This window comes from Gavia stellata, chromosome 2, assembly GCF_030936135.1.
Source record: "Gavia stellata isolate bGavSte3 chromosome 2, bGavSte3.hap2, whole genome shotgun sequence".
Taxonomy (NCBI): domain Eukaryota; kingdom Metazoa; phylum Chordata; class Aves; order Gaviiformes; family Gaviidae; genus Gavia; species Gavia stellata.
In genome coordinates, this window is record NC_082595.1 from 79,853,462 (window position 1) to 79,872,665 (window position 19,204).

Genomic DNA, 19,204 nt, shown 5'->3' on the forward strand with positions numbered 1-19,204 from the left:
TCCCCAGAGCCCCCCGCCGAGCGCCGGCCGCGACGGCGCGGCGCCCCCGGCCCGGCGATGCTGAGGGTGAAGGAGGAGGGAGGGCGGCCGCTCGCGGAATAGAGGCGCGGCGGGCGCGGGGCCAGGCACCTGCCCCGCCGGGCTGCCGCGGGGCGCCCCGACCCGCCCCGCCGGCGGGCCCCCGCTCAGGCAGGAGGGAGCGCCGACCCCCCCGGGCCGCCGCCGCCGCCGCCCGGCCGCCCCGCGGAGGAGCGCGGGCGGGCGAAGGGGCAGCCCCGCCGACCCCGCGGCCATGCGCTGAGCGCCGCCGCGCCCGTCCATGGGGCGGCGCTGAGGGGCGGCGCGGCGGGAGGGCGCCGGGGGCAGGATGAAGTCCCTGCTCTTCAGCCGCTTCCTCCTGCTGCTGCCCTGGGTGCTCATCGTCATCATCGTGCTGGACATCGACAGCAGCCGGGCGCCGCTGCCCGCCCTGGCCCCCCGCGGCGGGGGCGGCAGCGGGGGCGGTAGCGGGGGGGCCCGCCCGGCGGCAGCGCGGGCGCCCGCCCAGCGGCGGCCCGAGGCGGCGCTGCCCACCATCTATGCCATCACGCCCACGTACAGCCGCCCGGTGCAGAAGGCCGAGCTCACCCGCCTGGCCAACACCTTCCGGCAGGTGGCGCGGCTCCACTGGATCCTGGTGGAGGACGCGGCGGCGCGCAGCGAGCTGGTGAGCCGCTTCGTGGCGGGCGCCGGCCTGCCCTGCACGCACCTCCACGTCCCCACGCCGCGCCGCTACAAGCGGCCGGGGCTGCCCCGCGCCACCGAGCAGCGCAACGCCGGCCTGGCCTGGCTGCGGCAGCGGCACCAGCACCTGCCGCCCCCCCAGCCCGGGGTGCTCTTCTTCGCCGACGACGACAACACCTACAGTCTGGAGCTTTTCCAGGAGGTGCGTGCGGGGTGGGGGGTGCGCGCGGCCGCGAGGCTCCGCCGCCGGCCTCCCCTCAGGCGCCCGCCGTTTCCCGCCCCTCCTCGCCTCCCCTCAGGTGTCCGCTTCGCCTCCCCTCAGGCGCCCGCCGTTTCCCGCCCCTCCTCGCCTCCCCTCAGGCGCCCGCCGTTTCCCGCCCCTCCTCGCCTCCCCTCAGGCACCTGCCGTTTCCCACCTCTCCTCCCCTCAGGCGCCGGTCTCCCCTTCCCTCAGGCGCCCGCCGTTCGCGCCTCTCCTCGCCACCTCAGGCGCCCGCCGCTGCCCGTCCCGCCTCGCTCCGCGGCGCTGTGCCCCGTCACCGCTTTGCGGCGCGCTGGGTGCCCCTCACCCCAAACCCGGGCATGGATGAGTCAAGCCTGCTTCCCGGCGCGGCCACCTTGCAGCGCCCCGTCCCTCACCCCGGCTCCCCAGCGCTGCCTGCCTGTGTGTGACCGCCCCGTCCTGATTTTAAGTTTCTCGTCCCTCCCCTCCACGCTCCCCCCAACTTTTTGCTGCTGTTTTCTCGCTTTCCTGCGCGAGCGAGGCAAGTTTAGGCTTTATGTAAGGGATCTTGTGTTTTTGTTAAAACTGGGTTGAAAAGCGATCCTTGGTATTTTTTTTTTTTTAGGCTGCGTCCTTCTCCCTGTAGGGTAAACTCGCTTCAAGAGTCGCTATCCTTCACAGTTTTTTCTTGGCACGAATGAATTGATCCAGAGCCGGCCCCTTCACGTGGAGTTGCCCAGTCTTCTTGAAGCATTTTGCTCTTAAAAGCAGCAAATCGTTTGTGTAATGACTAAACACCCTTGTCAGGAGTCTCTTTTGTGAAGGGACCTGTTTTTGTCTTTATTGCAGTCCCTTGTTGAAGGGCTTTGCTCCTTTTCGGTGGGAATTGGCAAGCACTCTGGGAAGAGGGTACCCAGCTTGCTTTCTGGGTTCCCCCTGGCAGGAAGGAGGAGAGTTTAATAAGTGGACATAAAACAGCAGAAGAAAGATCATGTATGTCTTCCGTGACAGCTAGAAGAAGTAACCTTGGCAGGGAAACAAGGGAGGGAAACGGAGAGGTAGACTGGCAGCAGATAGGGAATGTACAGGACTTCAGGCAAACTGCGGTGCATGTCTTCCACTGGTGAACAGTACTGTATTTAGTGGTATACACCCATATTCTGCAGTTTGGAAGAAATGTGCTTCCTCATATGCTTTACAGTCAGTAGCTTAAAATGAACGTGATACACAGAAATGTGAAGCACGTGAAATTCCCTAGAGCAAGTTATTTTAGAAATGCTTATGTTCGTTTGTGTTTAGATTCATAATGTATCCCTCTCCGTTTCCAGCGTGCAGGCAGGTGCAGGGTCCCTGTTCAGCAGGGATGCCCTACTTCCTTTGTCCATTTGGCATTCAGCATTTGAAGACCTTTGCCTGGAGGCTAAACCTCTGTTATAATTGATTTTCTTAAAATCTCATGGCTGTGCTTAGTGCATTATAATGCAGAGTAATTCCATGTGATCCATGTGATAATCTTTGATGTGATGGGAGTGTCCACCCCCGTTTGGGGTTATAAAACTAATCTGATTCAATCTTAGGGAGTCTGTAAATTGATACAGAAAATACACTTCACCACAATGAGTAGTGTAGGACAAAAGATATTTGGAGTCAAATCTCTATTTTTTTTTTTTTGAGTACCAATGTTAGGGGCAAGCTAAGGGAATGGTATTGGTGGGCATATCACTTGAGTGACCCACAGCTACTGAAAGGGGGTCCAGTCAGGTTTATTCTTTTATCATTTCCTGTATTATTCTTCTAATTGCTGTGAATGATGAAACAAAAAGGTACAACTTACCTGTCTGATCAGCTAGGAAATGCAGGAAAGCAAGGGGATAAATCTGTCTGCCTGTTGTGCTTGCAGTTTTCAAGGTTAACCCTTCAATCTATGTTTCGTTTTGCTAACAAGAATGGTAACCTCCAGCATACAGCTCCGCAGTCCTAAGGCTTCTCTTTCACCAGGGTTCAGCTGCTGGGAAAGAAGTGTTTATTTTGAGCCCTGTGTTCACAGGCAAACATGTACGTGCATGAATGAGTTTTCCCTGTGAAACGTGGTGGTTGGAAAGCTCTGTTACAGGAGCGGAGAAGGAGCTTTTGCTTCAGTTACCACTGCAAGTTCCCATGACTGTTTTCTGGGGTCACTAATGAGCTGTACACAAGGTCTCTGGGACTCTGCTGGTACTAACACGAGCAATGCCTTTTTGACCTGGCAAGGTTAATGGAAGTCCCTTGGCAGGCTTTGCCAACAGGATGTGCCTTTACGATGAGTGGGAGGTTGCATTTGGAGAGAGCAAGTAGTCTTGTTTTCGGTTGAGGTACTGCTTGAAGGTTTTTTTTGGGTTTTTTTCTTGTTAAAAAAACTTCTCTGTCTTTATGGGTTCTGGCTTGACAGCTCTGTAGTAAATCCCTATCTCTCCTTCAGGAATTGATTGATTCATGAGGGTAAACTACGCTTGTGTTCTCCAAGCATGAAGAGAACAGCTTCAGGACGTGTTGTGCGCAGATGAAATCTGGTAGTAATTCCTGTCATGAAAGTGGTGGTAACGATAATGGAGAGGGATTTTTTTAGTTTGTTACCCTGCCAGGAACAATTCTCCAGACCTGCAGTCGCGTAATCCCAAAGGATGTCTGATAAACTGTAGTCTGGTCGCTGGGGAAGGTAGTATGAATGTAGAGGGATGAGACAGGAGCTCTGAATTCTGGTCCTGACAGCATCCTGTGCTGGCTGGGTGACCTTCAGCATGTCACTGACATGGGCCTGGGGATGTGTGGGTCCCAAACTGTCAGCAGCAATGTCTGCTAGCATCTGCCCGCAAGCAGTTATGTACTGCTTATGAAACAGGAGGTCTGTCTTTGTAATGGCTTTCTTCTGAGTCGAAGTTGGGTTCGGTAACAGCAGTGAGGGCTTGGGGGGCTGGGAACCAAGGCTAATTAGGACTGTAAAACCAACATGAGAAGCATTGGCGTTTGGGGTGCATTTTGCTCAGAGGTCAAAAAAGCATTACTACGGAGTGGAAGGGGTGCCAGGGAACTGCACATCTGTGAAGGATTATGTTTAAGGCATCTCCTTTGCTGTGGGTTTCCCTAGTGCCTTTACAGAAGACGACGCCTTTTTAACAAAGCAAAATCAGCAAAGGCTTTACCATGAGTGGAAGTGTGTAAACCATAAAGGCATAATCAAAAAGGAGCGTGGTTTGACATGAAATGCCATGGGATACTTCTGAGAGCTTTTGATGAGGAAATTCTAATCTCTGTCCAAAGCACTTCTGTCTGGTACTTATAGGAATGTGTACCTTATATTTGATATGGAGTGAGTTGGGCCCAATAGACCTGGGCAAAATGTGTTTCATGGAAATCAGGAAAAAAAAAAAACCCAGCTTACAGTAGTGTTTTGCTGGAAAATGTCACCATCTGTAGTAAATGTGGAACCCCCTGGTGCTGTTTATAATTGTCTTTTTTCCTAGGACATACAATGGCATGGGGGTGTATAGCTTAGTTTTTGACTGGCAAAACTATGTCCCCAAAGTCAAACTGGGCCAGGTCTGAGCAGGTTTAGTAGTTGTTGTTTCTAGAACAAAGGGGAGAGCCTGGTTTGTCTTTCTGCTGCTACAGTGTATTCAGCATTGGCTCAGCTGAGTGTTTTGTTAGGAAAAGCTCACCTTCACTGGAAAGGCTTCAGGGAAGGGACCAATTTGTTCAGTGACTGTGAAATTCTTCAGAGTACTAAGTGAGGCTGCAGCAATGATGAAGAAATATTTCCAGGAGTGGAGGTGTGGCCTTTAAGTTATTCCCAGCTCTTTCCACTTGAGAGTATAATGGTGGTCAGGTGAAAATCATGCTTTTACTTCAGTGCTGGTGGTTCTGGCGTATTGTATTTTGTCATTTATTATTTTAGGATCCAGACCTCGAAAATAATTTAAAATTTTTCTGCATAGGTATGATCTGTTCACCTGGAGGCGTCCATCTGCATCTCTCCATCAAAAACAACAGTCCGCTTTCTGAAAATATCTTTTACCAGTTGTATGTCAGCCTGCGTTCATAACAAAGCCACTGATAGGCCTGAAATCCGAACTACTGTGTTTAATATGCTTTACAGATATTTCTACATGAATCATCATAACTTCTATTTTTTACTATAGGCTGTTCTTTTTGGAGTGATTGTTATAGTTTGTGTTGCGTTTGTACTTCATCTTATTCCTGAATGCAAGTTATTGTAATATTGTGACTGATGCCTAGCAACTGCCAATTTCATATTTTTAGACTTACAGAAAGAAAACTTTAATAAAGCTGGCATTCCACCTTTATAGAGAGATTTTTAAAAACAGGATTAGCCTAAGCACTGGAGACCGAAGATAGACATAGCTAAGTTCCACTTCTCTTAACTCTTCACATCATTCATCATCTCAGGCATTTTCTCTGCCCTTTTCATATTTTGAGTAGTTGGCCAAAGGCCACCACTTCCTTGGTCCATGTATGGATATGTATGCAAGTTGGAGGAATTAGTGTTGGAGGTCCACTCTGCTGTTGATTGTGCAGACTCTCCTGAAACCCTTGAGGTTGAGGGGTGAGCTGTTTAAGGAGTACAAAGAACAGGGGTAAAGGTCTTCAAGATTTGTGAGAAAGTGAGCTTGCTGCATTCAGAAATGCATTGATTTTTAGAGATTCCTGTCTAGGTTATATTCGTCACCTTTGCTTGTATTTTGCTCAGACACCTAAACTGAGTTGTATGTAAAATTAAAATGCTCATATCTAAAACTGATCTCCCTCACTGCCACCCCTAGCCCTGTGGTCATCGGTATCTAAAATTTCGTAGCAAGATTTGCTAGGTGCCTAGAACATGCAAGTGTGGCATATACCACTATCTTGTCTGAGTGCGAGTTGGGGATTTGCAGACTGGGCCTCCTTAGAGGAACACATGCTATAAGGTGTGATCTGAATACAGCCTTGCAGCATGGAGTTCAAAGTAAATCCCAGCATTAATTGTCATTTCTAAGGGAAACATACCCCAAACTTTTTTTTAATAGCTTAGTAGTTAGCCCTGTTGCCCACTGAGTTGGGGACCAGAATTCAATTTGCTGTAGCTGTTGCCTGCACAAGAATGCCCTGACTATGATGCTAGAGTTGAAGCTGGAAAGGAGGTAAGAGGAGGGAGAGCTCAACCCCTTCTCCTGAAGTTCAGGTATTCTTTACAGGTAACTCAAGATCCATGGAGCCACAGAGAAGGTAAGAATATGATCAGTGAAGAGGACAGTCAGCTGGATTGCTCTTCACAGGAGTAACTTAAACATCAAATTAAACAAAAATTCCCTAATATTTTGAAGGTATGCTACCGCTTATGTAGTGGCCTAAATTGCCCAGGTAGGGTCATCCTCAAATCAGCCAGATGGGAGCAAAGATTCATGAAGAACAGAGGGGAAAATAGAAAACATTTTGTCTTGGCTAATGGACACGACCTCCTCATTGAAGGTCAGGGCTGTCCAACTCTGATAACTTTCATAGTGGCACTATAGAGCAAAGGGCAAGTTGTGTGAGTGATTCAGACTGAAAACATTTTCTTATGCCCCTGCCCTTCACTCTCCCAAAAGGTATGTGTGAAGGTAGCAGATATTCTAATGGCTGTTAACAGTCTGTAGCCCGAAAAAATAAATCCTTGTTATTAAAAATAGAACAGACTTACTTGCAGGCATTGCATGTCACACAGGCTTCAGTATTCCCATGATCATCTTTGTAAAGTATTTTGAGAGCAACTCAAAAAAGACATTACAGAAGAGGTGAATATTTACTATTTATTCCAACTTTGACTAGAGAAGGGTTAGTGCTCCTTCAATAACTTTTACATAACTGTCCTAATCTTTATACGCTGTATTAAGCTAACTTCTGTGTATTTTTAATTGATATATTTATGCAAAAGATTTAAAAGTAGTCTAAGTTAATCTGTTTATCTTGGAGAACATGGAGATCTTTTGTTATATCTCTTGGGGCTGGTTGGAAAAATCAAATTTTTGCTATAGCCTTAAAAATAACATTCAGTAGTCTAGACAGAATTAAATATTAGCTGGCAGTCATTAGTTATTTTCTTCATAATAAAAAAAGGATCTGAATATGAGTTAGCAGTGCATTAAATACCTTTCTAGTATATAAATGATTTAAGAATACATGACAGATTTTAAACGCACACTGACATTCCCCTTGTGGTACCTATGCTAAAGAGGCTGGACTAGAAAAGACTGGTAGAGAAGCAAGGAAATAGCTTAAAAATGAGAGGAAACAGTGACAAAAAAAGGCTATTTGAAACAGATTTATCCAAGTGAGGGACTCTGGGTTACAATGTACCAAGCACTGTCTTTTTCTGCACTTTGACAGCAGTCTTTTTCATACCTGTGAAACTGATACTGTTACTATGAAATTGATTACCAATTGTCAGCAGCTCTTCAGAGGTACAGTGAACACAACCTTGTAGAATAACAGAAAGTAGGACAAGAAAAAGAATTAAGTAGAAGGGCCAAAAGGAAACATGAATAGCAAATGTTTTGGAAGTCTTCCCAATCCAGAGAAACTGTCTCCTAACTGCTTTAGTTAAATTTAGTACAGTTTTCTCCTGTAGGGAAGCAATATTGACATTTGTGCCCAAGGATGCTGGTATAATTTAGAAGCATTAATCAGTGTATCCCATATGTAAAATGTTGCTTGAGACAAGGGGGAATTAATCTATCCTCCCTCTGCAGTGTAGATAGGATATGAATCAGCAGAGAAGGCTTAAGGCAGATGTTTGGAAAAAAGCTTTCTAATAGTGAGGACGGTGAAGCACTAAATCAGATCACCTGTGAGGCTTGCAGAGCAGGCTAGATCAATGACTGACAATTTTTTTGATTTGTAGACCCTTTCTACAAGTTTTCCCATGGAGACATACCCTTTACAGTCAAGTTTACCGACAACAGACTTGCTTTTTGAAGTTACTATCCCCTAAGAGTCACAGTCCCTGAACCAGAAAAAAACACTGGCACAGATTTTCTATGATTCAGTACCTCCTTTGAAGTAATGGTAAGTAGGGGCAGAAGCTCCATTTAATGCCTAAGTAAATGGGCGTAGCATCACTGCAGCTGAGGTATCCCTCTGACTTGTAATGCAGTCACGTAAGTTTTGTTGAAGCAGAATTTGGCTTTAAATGACCTCTGAGTAATGCAGGATGCCTGTGTGAGAACTGATAGGGAACCTGGCTGTGCTTGTGCTTTAACCCATAACATTTTGCCCTGTGGAAGCGTTGTAGTGAAGCAGCTCTACATTCCGTTTTTGGTAATAATAAATCAGAATTTTGCATAGAAATCTGCTTAAGTCTTGCCAGCATGGGGCCTGCGAGACTGGACGATACGCTGTAGCCTGACCAGTGCAGATCACAAATTACACAGGGGTTGACCTGATAGAGAACAGGGGGAGAAAAAAGCTTACTATGTGTGGCAGCCAGGTTTGCATTTGCTGAGAGCTGTGAATCCTGAATAGAAACAAATTGACATCGTGCTGCAAAAACACTAGGATGGTGGTTCCAACCTGGAAGCCTTTTCACTGTAGGAAGTATAGGCATGTTTCCTTCTGCCTGTCATTTGCCTTCATTCCCCTTAGGCTTTTATGTTTTGTTACTGGCTTGGTATCTTCCCTATCCATAAGTCCGACACATCCCATTAAGCAGCTTTTCTTGATTGAGTAATGAGATGCTATTTTTGGCAATGCTTTTATCACTATCTTTTATTGCTTAGCTACCTTTTCTGCATTTTCACTTGTTATTCTTTAGTGGTTCCTCTATTGCTACTGTATTTACTGTTATATGCCCATCACCTCACTGGGATTTCTTTGGTCAGTTGTTACTCCTCTGTCTTGTCATTTCCTTACCCACTCCTTCCCAATTGTGTCCCCCCTGCTTCGTTCAGGTTTGTTCTACCATCTTGCAGAGTCCTTTACTCATCTTCCCCCATCTAGTACATCACTCTCTTCCTGTGCCCAAGATCCTCTTTCAAATAATCAAAAAGTAAATAGAGGACAAAAGCATTTCCAGAGGGAGATTCCTCCTACCTTAAGATAGCTCTCTAAGCCAGGCAGGATGAATCACGTCAGTAGGTTCCTATCTCTGTTCATTAACTGTAGAAATCTAACTAGGCTAGACCAGATGCCTAACTTAGAGAGTTAAGTTTTAGTAGGATGAATACCATTCATGTGAGCTACCAGGACTTAAAATGCTGAGTATTAAGACAGCATGTGCTATCACACATGAAAAAATAACAGATAGAGGAGTAACTTAGGAAGCTGTTAGTAAGTTACAGGGTTTTGGCAGTTGTTTAACCCACAGCAATAAAGCTATTTATAATTAACATGTTTTTGAATCATCTGTTTGTGTCCCAATGATTAGCAGCATCAAATTCCAGATGCGAGCTGGCCTTTTAATCCAAATAATAGCTTTCTCCCCATCATACGTAAATACAGCCTTAACACATCAGTATGTTAACTGCAGTAATGCTTTCTCAGAAGATTAAAAGAAATATTTCTACTTTCATCTGCCTAGCATATCCTGAGGCTGTAAGGTATTTCAGAATTAGCATAAATACTGGTCTAGATGTGCTCTTTCAGCTTTTACTGCTGTATTCTTGACAGCTGCTTATTTCATTCTCCAAAAATGTAACCTGTGAGAATAAAGAAAGTAAGCCAAGGACAAAATGAAGAGCTCTGTAAAGGGTTACTTACTTCATTCTGATGTGTGGTGGCTTTACTGACTTAACTCACAGACACTGATATGGACCTAAGACTGTAATAATTAAAACTGCTTGGGTCATTTCATGCTGGTTTCATGAGATCAGTGAGATACTTTTCATTAACAAGATTTTCCTACCCATTGTGTATGGTAAAGTATTAATGTAAATCAGTCTGGTTCTGCTAGCATAAATGCTGTGGCCACTACTGACCCAATTCAGAGGCCTCGTGTGATCTGGCTCATTTTGCAGTACAGATGCCCAAATGCTTACTGTGAGAGAAGGCGGGGTATGGGCTTACCATGCGTTAGCTACTCTCTTGTAGTTAGAGCGTGCCTGCCCTTGTCTTGCGGCGCTTTATGTTTACCATGGGTACAGGTGATTGGCACAGGGTAGATAAAATGCTGTAAATCAGTACACTAGTAATTTGTTCAGGTATCCATACCCTCCAGAAGGTATTAATGGCAGCACAAAATAGTTAGTGGGCATCTGTGTTCGTCCTGTGGTTAATACCGGTGTAGCACAGTTGGGTGTATGTGGCTTGATTATGCCCTTGGAAATATATTGAAAACTCGCCTGTGTAGACAAGCCTAACAGGATGATGCCCTGTGTCCATGTCTGATATGTTTGGATGTTAATATAAATACACTGTTAGAAAAATTTGTGAAATGGATGTATGATTAAAACCCAAGCTAAAAGATCTTCATGAGAAGGTTTGACTGATTTCCATATCCAAATAGTTAATTGCTAACTCTGCATTTCCTAAATGGAGGAGTGGGAGAGATTGGAAAAATAATCTCAAGCAGGGAGAACCATTACAGACAAACATATTTAATAATAACCTGTAGAGAGATTCATGACAGTCTCTCACTGGCAATTAAATAGTCAATGTTTTTGATAGAATCCTTATCACTCGATATCCCTATATTGCCAATTGTATGCATACCCTGTTCTTATACAGTATGGACTGCTGCTACTGAGTGAGATGGTCTGACTTGCTACAACAGTTATTAGGGTGGAAGTGAGAAAATTTTGCTACACATTTAAAGATACACAAAGAATTGGAGGGAGAGAAGGTGCATGCCTCTCTTCTGTGTGTACATATGTATTTGTGGATTTTTAAATATGTATTTTATGCCTTCCCTATGTGAAAGTTCTCCTAAGAATCTGCTAATGTTTCTAGCTTAGAAATGTGAACCAGAGTGACGTGACATCTTTATTTTTTTTCTGGTGCATCTCCTGGGAGTCTAGATGATATGCATGATAAATCTTTCACCTTGGCAGAAAGAGAGGGAAGTGTTTAATATTTAACCAAGGTTGTCTTTTACTTGAACATCTATCGATAGGGGACTGCAGTTACAAATGTGTAAAACTGTGTTTGTTTTTGCTAAGAGGAGTGCTTGGAAGGAGAAAGAGATAACCTTTCCCTAAGGAATAGGCCTCAACTACAACAGAAGACAAGAGAATGTTTTAAAAACCAATCAAATTAAGCCCACATTACACTGAAATAGTTTAATACTTGCTTAAATAGGACCGTATTTAAGCACAGTAGTTAAAACAGTGGCTTTTGAATCAGTGTGGTTAAATTGTGCAAGTTGCTGTGTCTGTGCACTCGTCTTCTCAAGTTCTCACGCCAGACTGCCAGTGATTTTCCCATGGGGAGCAGCGCGTCAGGGTTCATGTCATGTTGTCTCCTGTTTACTGAAGAAAATGGTCTACTAACCAGTGAACTGAATTCATGGACTCCCAGTCATGCATGCTTTTTGCTGAAGAAAGAGTAGTTTTTTAGTATCTATAGATTCCTCTAGGTTAGAGGAGGACCAGGGTTCCAGAATTGCATTTAGTTACATTTACGCCATTGGGAAAAACTCACGTTACTGATAGGAAACTAGCAGAAGCATCCTGCCCGACCTGCTTTCTGTCCTTCTCAGAGACTTAAGAGTTTTTCAAGAGAAAATGTAAAAGTTAAAAAGGCTTAGCCCAAACTTAATCTTTTTTTTGTGAGCCTTTAATAGATCTGAGCTACATCTATTGTACAAAACTTGCAGGTAGGGGAAGAGTTGCGTGTCACAATTTCCTGTACTCAGTGTATTTGTTACCAGTCTCAAACTAATTGTACTTAATGAAGTGTGTATTTGTTCATCATTATTATAATATTCTCTCTCACTGGGCTTGTACAATACCTCAGCAATCTATAGAGATAAGCCTACTGCAAGAATGCTATAGTCTTGAAGATGATAAAGAGTTACTACACCTTTGAAAAGCCAAACAAACAGGAAAACCAATACTGTGTTTTCATGGCTTTTAAAATTTTTCTTATAAAAATAATATGAATAGGATATTTTCAGTAGAATTTAGATGCCTATGGTCTAGAAAGCTAGAGATTTTACAGAAAATGAGTGGGCCCATGCAGCTTTCAAATAATTACTCTGTTGGGCTGAAATCTGTAAGCTAGAATTGCTTTTAAATACCTAGTCGTGATGATTAATGTGTAGGCTTTCCACCAACACTTGCAAAAAAGCCTACTAGGAAAACGTGCATGCAGTCATGCTGTGCCTGCCTCTTGCAGATGCGTACAACCCGCAAAGTATCGGTATGGCCCGTGGGACTGGTGGGAGGACGACGGTATGAGCGCCCAGTCGTGGAAAACGGCAAAGTTGTTGGCTGGTACACAGGCTGGAGAGCTGACAGGCCCTTTGCTATTGACATGGCAGGTAGGTACCAAGTTTCATGATACATGGATGTTTCTCATAATAACTATTTGTACATTTTTTATGAGTGAGACAGAAACTGATTTCACAGTGCAAGCAGCTTTTAGAACTTCCGAAGTGCAGCTGCTGTATGTAGCCCTTCAGCCCCAAATATCCTGGAAGTCTTAGCTTGCACATATCTAATTAAGTTGCTGCTTGGTGATATCTGATCTTACTTTCCCTTGGTTTTAATTTTATGCGGCAACTGGGCTTTTCTGTTGCATAAATTGTTTGTCTGAAACAAGTTAATTGTAAATTAATTCATCCAATTAATTTTTGCAAGGAGCCCCTTGCCTTTCATGGTGTCATCAATCTACACCAGGCAGTATAAATGCAGACCCTTCTTAGACCTCATGTTGTAAAATGCTATGTTATCATGAAATTATTAATTTTTCATTGGTTATTTGGAATGACGGTGATAACTGTAGACAGATATAGTTTGAAACACTGGGCTTAGGGGAAAAATCACTGACAGCTATAGCCTAGTAGATGAAGGCAGAAAAGCTTTAAAATGGATCTACTCAATCTGCTGCTGTGAAGTTAGCACACCACACAGCTCTGTCTTCCTGTCAGTCCATGCTTAGACAATATTTTGTATATATTCACAACTGCCACATGAATCACCACTGTGCAAAAGTCCGATTTCTGATGTAGCAGCAGCTGGTTTCCCAGCAAATGATACGATATTTGCACTTAAGCATCTTTTCTATTCAGGAAGGAGAGGGAAGGGGAAAAGTAGGAACACAGGGCAAGAATGGGGTAGAATCTTTTTTTATGATACTCTTTGGTTTTGGGAGAGGGAAAAGGACAGTGCTTTCTCATCTCAACAGAATATTTTTATATGGATTGAAATGTTTGATGAAAAATATGTACAGTATTTACAGTACAATTGGTTAAAAAGAGTAAAGGAGAACTAATAGTTGTTAACACCTCAAAGACAGAAGCATCAACAGGTAAATTTTTCTGCACTGTAGAAGCATTTCAAGTTAATAGTATCCCCTGGCATGAAAATAAATATTTGAGTGTCCAGGTAGAGGCATTCCTCAGGGGAAAGGTAGGTATGTCAATCCCCAAACCCATGCAGCCTGTTGAGGACTGCAGCTGTGCATTTAAACAGTCTCTGCCTGTGGATTTATAGATACATATTGATACTATGCTGTAGAAGTGGTTACTTATGGGCACTATAAAGATGATAGCATGGTTCATAATTCATTAGCAGCAGGCAAAAAGCCATTACACAACATTAGCCAAGGGACTCTAACCCAGCCATGAAGAGATACATGGTAACTTCTGAAGTTGTTGTTTACACTTTGCAGTTGCTGGCTGAAACACTGGCATGAGGGAAAAGCAGCTCCATTAGGAGCATTACCTGCTCGTACTTTTACTGAAGTCACAGAAGGGAGGGTTATAGAGACAAAGATACAAGCGTTGAGAGTATAAGAAGTTATTGCAGATCCACAAACAAGGAGTTACTACTTTGTGACAGAACTTTTATTAGTCTTCAAAAAATAACTGAAGAAATTAAATTATTGTTTTAATTTCAGCAAGGAGAGAAATGGATGCTGTGTAGGCTGGTAAAAAATTGTTGTCTGCATCTTCATTCCCCTCAGGAATATGGTGGAAGGGCCAACTTCTCTAGATTCTTCTTTGAAATATACTCACACATGGCAATCACACTAGATCAGTTCAGTAAACATTGGTTATTTCTTTTGAGAAGTCTGTGGTTGACGCTGCTATTCTCCAATGCTAAATTGCATTCAGAAAGCAGAGTAGCTGTTTCCTGTCTAGCGACCAACTCACTATATGAATTAGGTCTGGTGTTTTTTAAGTTCTGCCTCGGTTTTAACTGTAGGTGGGTTCTAGAGTTTGACACGGGACTTCCTTACCCTCAGGGAAGCAAAGCAAGAGAGAATTGAGTGTTGTAAGCAAAAAGTGACATTGATTCTGAGGTAGGCACGATGTTTTTTATTATAGATCTGATTTTAAATCTTCTATATTACATTAGTGGTTTACTTTTGGATTGTTCCCAGTGCCAGAGTTTTTGACCACCCATGAGAACAAGTTAACTAGATGGCGATTCTCCTAATATCAAGATTGTTCGAGGAAAACAGATGCATGCTTTACATTAGCATTCCAGGAGCTACTTCAGGCATAGAGATTAATCCATGCCTGTACATCACTGGGCAAGCATATTTTGGACTTGTGGTCCACTGTGCCCTAAGTTCCCCTACTAGAGCCTTTCTTATGGTTTCCTGAGAAAAAAGTTCTTCTGTTAATGGCACAGCGAAACATGGCGTATTTTGTCTGAATCTGAAGGAGTCACTGCTGGAAGTCACAAGTACAAACAAAAAAAATTTGAGTGGCTATGGCAGACACAACACTCAAAAAACCCCCAACCCTCCATCAAAGGGTAACACCTATTTTAAATATTGAGTTTAAAATTGAGAGCCTCTTTCACGGTGAATTAACTGTCAGCAGATGCCTTTATTATGAACTACAAAAACTCCTAGTTGACTGCCTCTGCCTTACTGCAACCCGAAGAGTACGTCACAGGGAGAAGGTAACTTGAAAGAAGCGAACCCCAAGCCATGGCATGTTCAGCCATTTCAACATCAGCACTGAGCATTAGCATTTATACAGTCTGGAAATGATAAACACTCTCAGTTCCTAGCTTGCCTTTAGCTACTATCCTATCATCTAGAGCATTCAGGAAGCAAAGGCATTAATCATGGCAACAAAATCTTTAAAGACTGTCTCAGTCTAACTGGATGAAGAAAAATGGTTCTGCCTTTTAACAGAAGCCATTGATCTAGCACAAGTCAAGGTGTGAATTAACAGGAACAACTTCTGTAAAAAGAAGCACAGATGTAATCTTTGCCATGTCTCCCAGGTATCTTGTCCTCCAACAAATTAATTCTTATCTAGGTGGCTCTTCAGCCAATTAGATTTAATTTACAGCCTTGCATTAAACACAAAAAAACCAAAACACCTCTCCAGACTCCAGCTATGAAATTGTCACATGGCATTTCATGTGATCTTAAGCCCAATATGACCTTGTAAGAATAATGATCAAGTAAAAGAAAAGAATTGTATGTGTGTAGCACTGTTCTGTTATGCTACACTGGAGACAGTAATCCCAGATTAATCCCTGTTTGGGGATAGAATTCAAAATAACAGTGTCTTTTCATCTATTACCACAGGATCATCATCTACTGAGAAAAATAACTAGTGCCAGTCTGGTCAAAACCTGAGCCATCTCCTCTCTTTTTGATGCCAAATGATCCATCTGTGATAAAAAGCCACCTGAAAGTTGTCACTAGAAATGGTTTTCCATCAAGTCTATCTACATAAATAAATACAAAATATCATACATAGGAAATCAAAACAGTTATAAAGCAGAGCTGCAGAACTAGAGAGCCAGGAGATTAAGTCTCCTTGAATTATTTTATCTCTTCAAGTTCCTGCTTTATTGGTTTCTTTCAGGAAGCAAAGACTGCATGACCACTGATGAAGGAAACAAACCTCAGGTCACAGGCCAGTCAGTGCACAGTAGTCCATGCCCTTGCCACATACAACACTCAGTTTAATAATCTGACTTTTATTTGATGCCTGAAAACATGGGGCATTTTTGATAGCATCCTAAACTGGTGGTTTGCAACAGCATGGTAGCAAGGGCATATGTTACATGCAGGGGGCATGGCACATCTGAAGGTCTGTGCGCAGAAGAAATCCATCCTCAGAACTGAATCCAATTCTTTCAACAGAGGAGCAAGCTTTGCAACAAGAGAATGTAGGAGAAATTAACGTATGGATAAGTATGGGCTACGGGGGCCAGGGAGCCAGCTGAGACACATGAAGATAAGCAGCAGAAAATCTATGTGTCTCTTCTGCTTAGAATGGATTCCTTCTCCACTCTAAAAACCAGGACACTACACATTTTGGTGTTTACTTCATTTTCTCATTCATGGATGACCAGCTTACATTTTAAAAATTAAATCTTAAATCTTTTTAAAAAGAAACAGCAGCTCATACAGCTGATCAGGGCTCCAACAGTGCCTTCCCTTGCAAAGTAAACATTTTTTTTTTGTGCCCAAAATATCAACAACACTAAAGCCCAGTTGCACCAGAAAATTAGTTTGTTCTGAGGGGAAAAAAAAAACCAAACACCTAACCAAAAATACTGAACTGAACCAGGCCAATTTGTTCATCAGTATTAAGTCTACAGTCATCTTTCAAGGTGCAGAAAGCTGGTTGTATGCACTGCAGCTGTCTCTTGCTGAGGGAGTTAAAACTCTGAACCTCAGCTCTTCACAAATGATTACACTTGGCTACAGACAGCACTGCGATGAAGCCTGCCTTGTGCTCCCTCACAGCCAGGCTACAAGTCGTAGGAAGCAAGAAAGGCCTGTAGCCTGCTGAAGTCAAACCCCTACCTGGGAAGGCAAGTCTGAACTGCCATTCTTTTGCCTGGTACTGCTTACCTAAACCCAGCAGCTGCAGCAGAGAACAGCTGGACCCCAAGCAGTGCTGCTAGCAGGTGGTGCAGTCTGCAGAGCGGGTGCTGCAGAGCTTAACCACACAGAGTAAGGACAGGCTACAGCCAAAGTCTCACACCTCCTAGAAGTCTTTCATTCACTAGAGTACTCTGCAAGATGTGGATAAGCCCTTTCCATCTAGACACCTATTCTTCTTTGTCTTAGGCAGGATATAATGTATGAAGTTAAACGTGTTTTCTGCAACCATGTCCATCGGTGAATTAGGACCTCAGTTTACATCCAACCCATAGTCTTCATCCGCAGTCTCTAAATCTTTATTTAAAAAAAAAAAAAAAAAAATCACTTTCTGGTGTCTTCCTGTGCTTTGCTACAAGCAAAAGCATGATAAAAGTGGTTTCAGTGTGCCTTCCTTACATGTGATGTAGTAATCACTTCCTTCTATTTTCCTTTTTAAAAGGCTCCCATAAAAGCCACAGATACTTTCAAGGAAAATACAGTAACAAGATAATTCAAGTAAAAAAGGGGACAGATTTATATTCCATTAGAGAAAGTTATGCTCATCTTTAAATAGAGAAAATTTTAATAATGGCTTTAGAAATAAATGTTCTTGCCGTTTTCCAGAAGAGAAGTCAAAACTGTTACTATGTCTGTCATACAGGGACAGCTGGAACCACTCTGAACTGATGAAAAAAGGATTTTTCTGGTAGGCTTGGCAATTAGACATAAGAAGTTACAAACGTGATTTTTCTTTACAAGTACATCAGTCGAGTTTTGAGTCATACTTAAAGAAGCATACATGCGACTGAACCTTGCTGAATGAAAACTGGATTTCTATAAATAACGGCAAACTGGAGATTCACGAGAGTTGCTGGGCGAGTCTGTACAAACTAGTGATTTCTCAGTTCGTAATCTCCCTTGGAGAAGGACCCAATGTATGTCATTAGAGGAATGCATTGCAAAGAGGCATGTGCATGGATGAAGTCCTTTCAGTCGTGCTGTGCGAGGCACAGATCAGCTGCAGGCTGTCTTGCAGACCACCGTTGATGAAAACGATTCACAAGTTCACAATAACTACACAGTGTGCAGGGCAAAACATTCCTATGACTTGTCTTTCATCAACTATATTGTTAAAACTCTCTAAAGGCTAAAAATCTCTAAAGACCACGGTTGTTATAAGTAACATATTTTAATCTTTTTTTCTGACTCTCACCTTTAAACCTAGACGTGTTTGTACAGTATAAATTTCATACATTTTATTTTACTTAAAATTTAGTTTTATTTCTTAATTAGAAGTAGAAAGGAAGGATAGTCCAAGATCTTAGCAATACCTGACTTTTCACGCAAAAAAGCATATATTCTCTACATGACAGGAAATCGATTAAACATGTTGAAAATACATTGCAATTAAAAAAATGTGACTGCACATTCAAGGCAAAACAAAACAATGCAGGATGTACAAACCTACCAAATATTGTCTATCCATATAATCAAGTTTACACATTTTTAAAAAGAACATGGGCGATTTCTAGGCTTAAGTGTAACCTGCACAAAAATGTAAAGCCTAAAGGTTTTTCTTAACCTTTTTCCCCTGCCTCCCCCTCTCTCCAAGGATTTGCTGTGAGTCTTCAAGTGATTCTGTCACATCCGAAAGCCGTATTCAAGCGTCGTGGTTCTCAACCAGGAATGCAAGAATCTGATTTTCTGAAACAGATAACAACAGTGGAGGAACTGGAGCCAAAAGCAAACAACTGCACAAAGGTACTGATTTCCACACTTACTAAAAAGCTTTCGTATCATCTCTGTAGATGACTGTACTAACACAAATGTTATTTGACAGGTTCTTGTATGGCACACACGAACAGAGAAAGTAAATCTAGCTAATGAGCCAAAATACCATCTGGACACAGTCAATATTGAGGTATGATGCTGAGACACAGTTACACAGGACATACAGTGCAACGGATGTGTTGGAAGGTGGTCGAATTCAGCCAGCTGAAATAGCCTGCTTCTCCGTGAGACCTTTTAATAGTCATCTGATGGACTTCTGTGGAAACAAAGGGAAGCTGTCAGATACTCTAATAAGCAAATCAAGAGGGTGTGCTTTGTTCTAACTTGTTTGCATGCATTTCTGAACTCTCGTCTTAATAAACTGACACTTACCTTTGTTTTAAGGCTGTTTCCACATAGTAAAAAGCATCAAGGAGAAACATGACTTCAATGGAGCATTTTTGAAATCATCAT

The 19,204-nt window shown here is 43.0% G+C and overlaps 1 protein-coding gene across 1 annotated transcript; it reads left to right on the plus strand.

Annotated features, from left to right (window-relative positions):
• The first annotated feature begins 367 nt into the window (after positions 1-367).
• B3GAT2 (beta-1,3-glucuronyltransferase 2) lies at positions 368-19,049 on the plus strand. The gene is made up of 4 exons (XM_059835930.1): positions 368-925; positions 12,287-12,431; positions 18,573-18,721; positions 18,801-19,049. Exons 1-4 carry the CDS (start codon positions 368-370, stop codon positions 18,885-18,887), a joined length of 939 nt encoding a protein of 312 aa, XP_059691913.1. The 3' UTR covers positions 18,888-19,049.
• Positions 19,050-19,204: the final 155 nt, after the last annotated feature.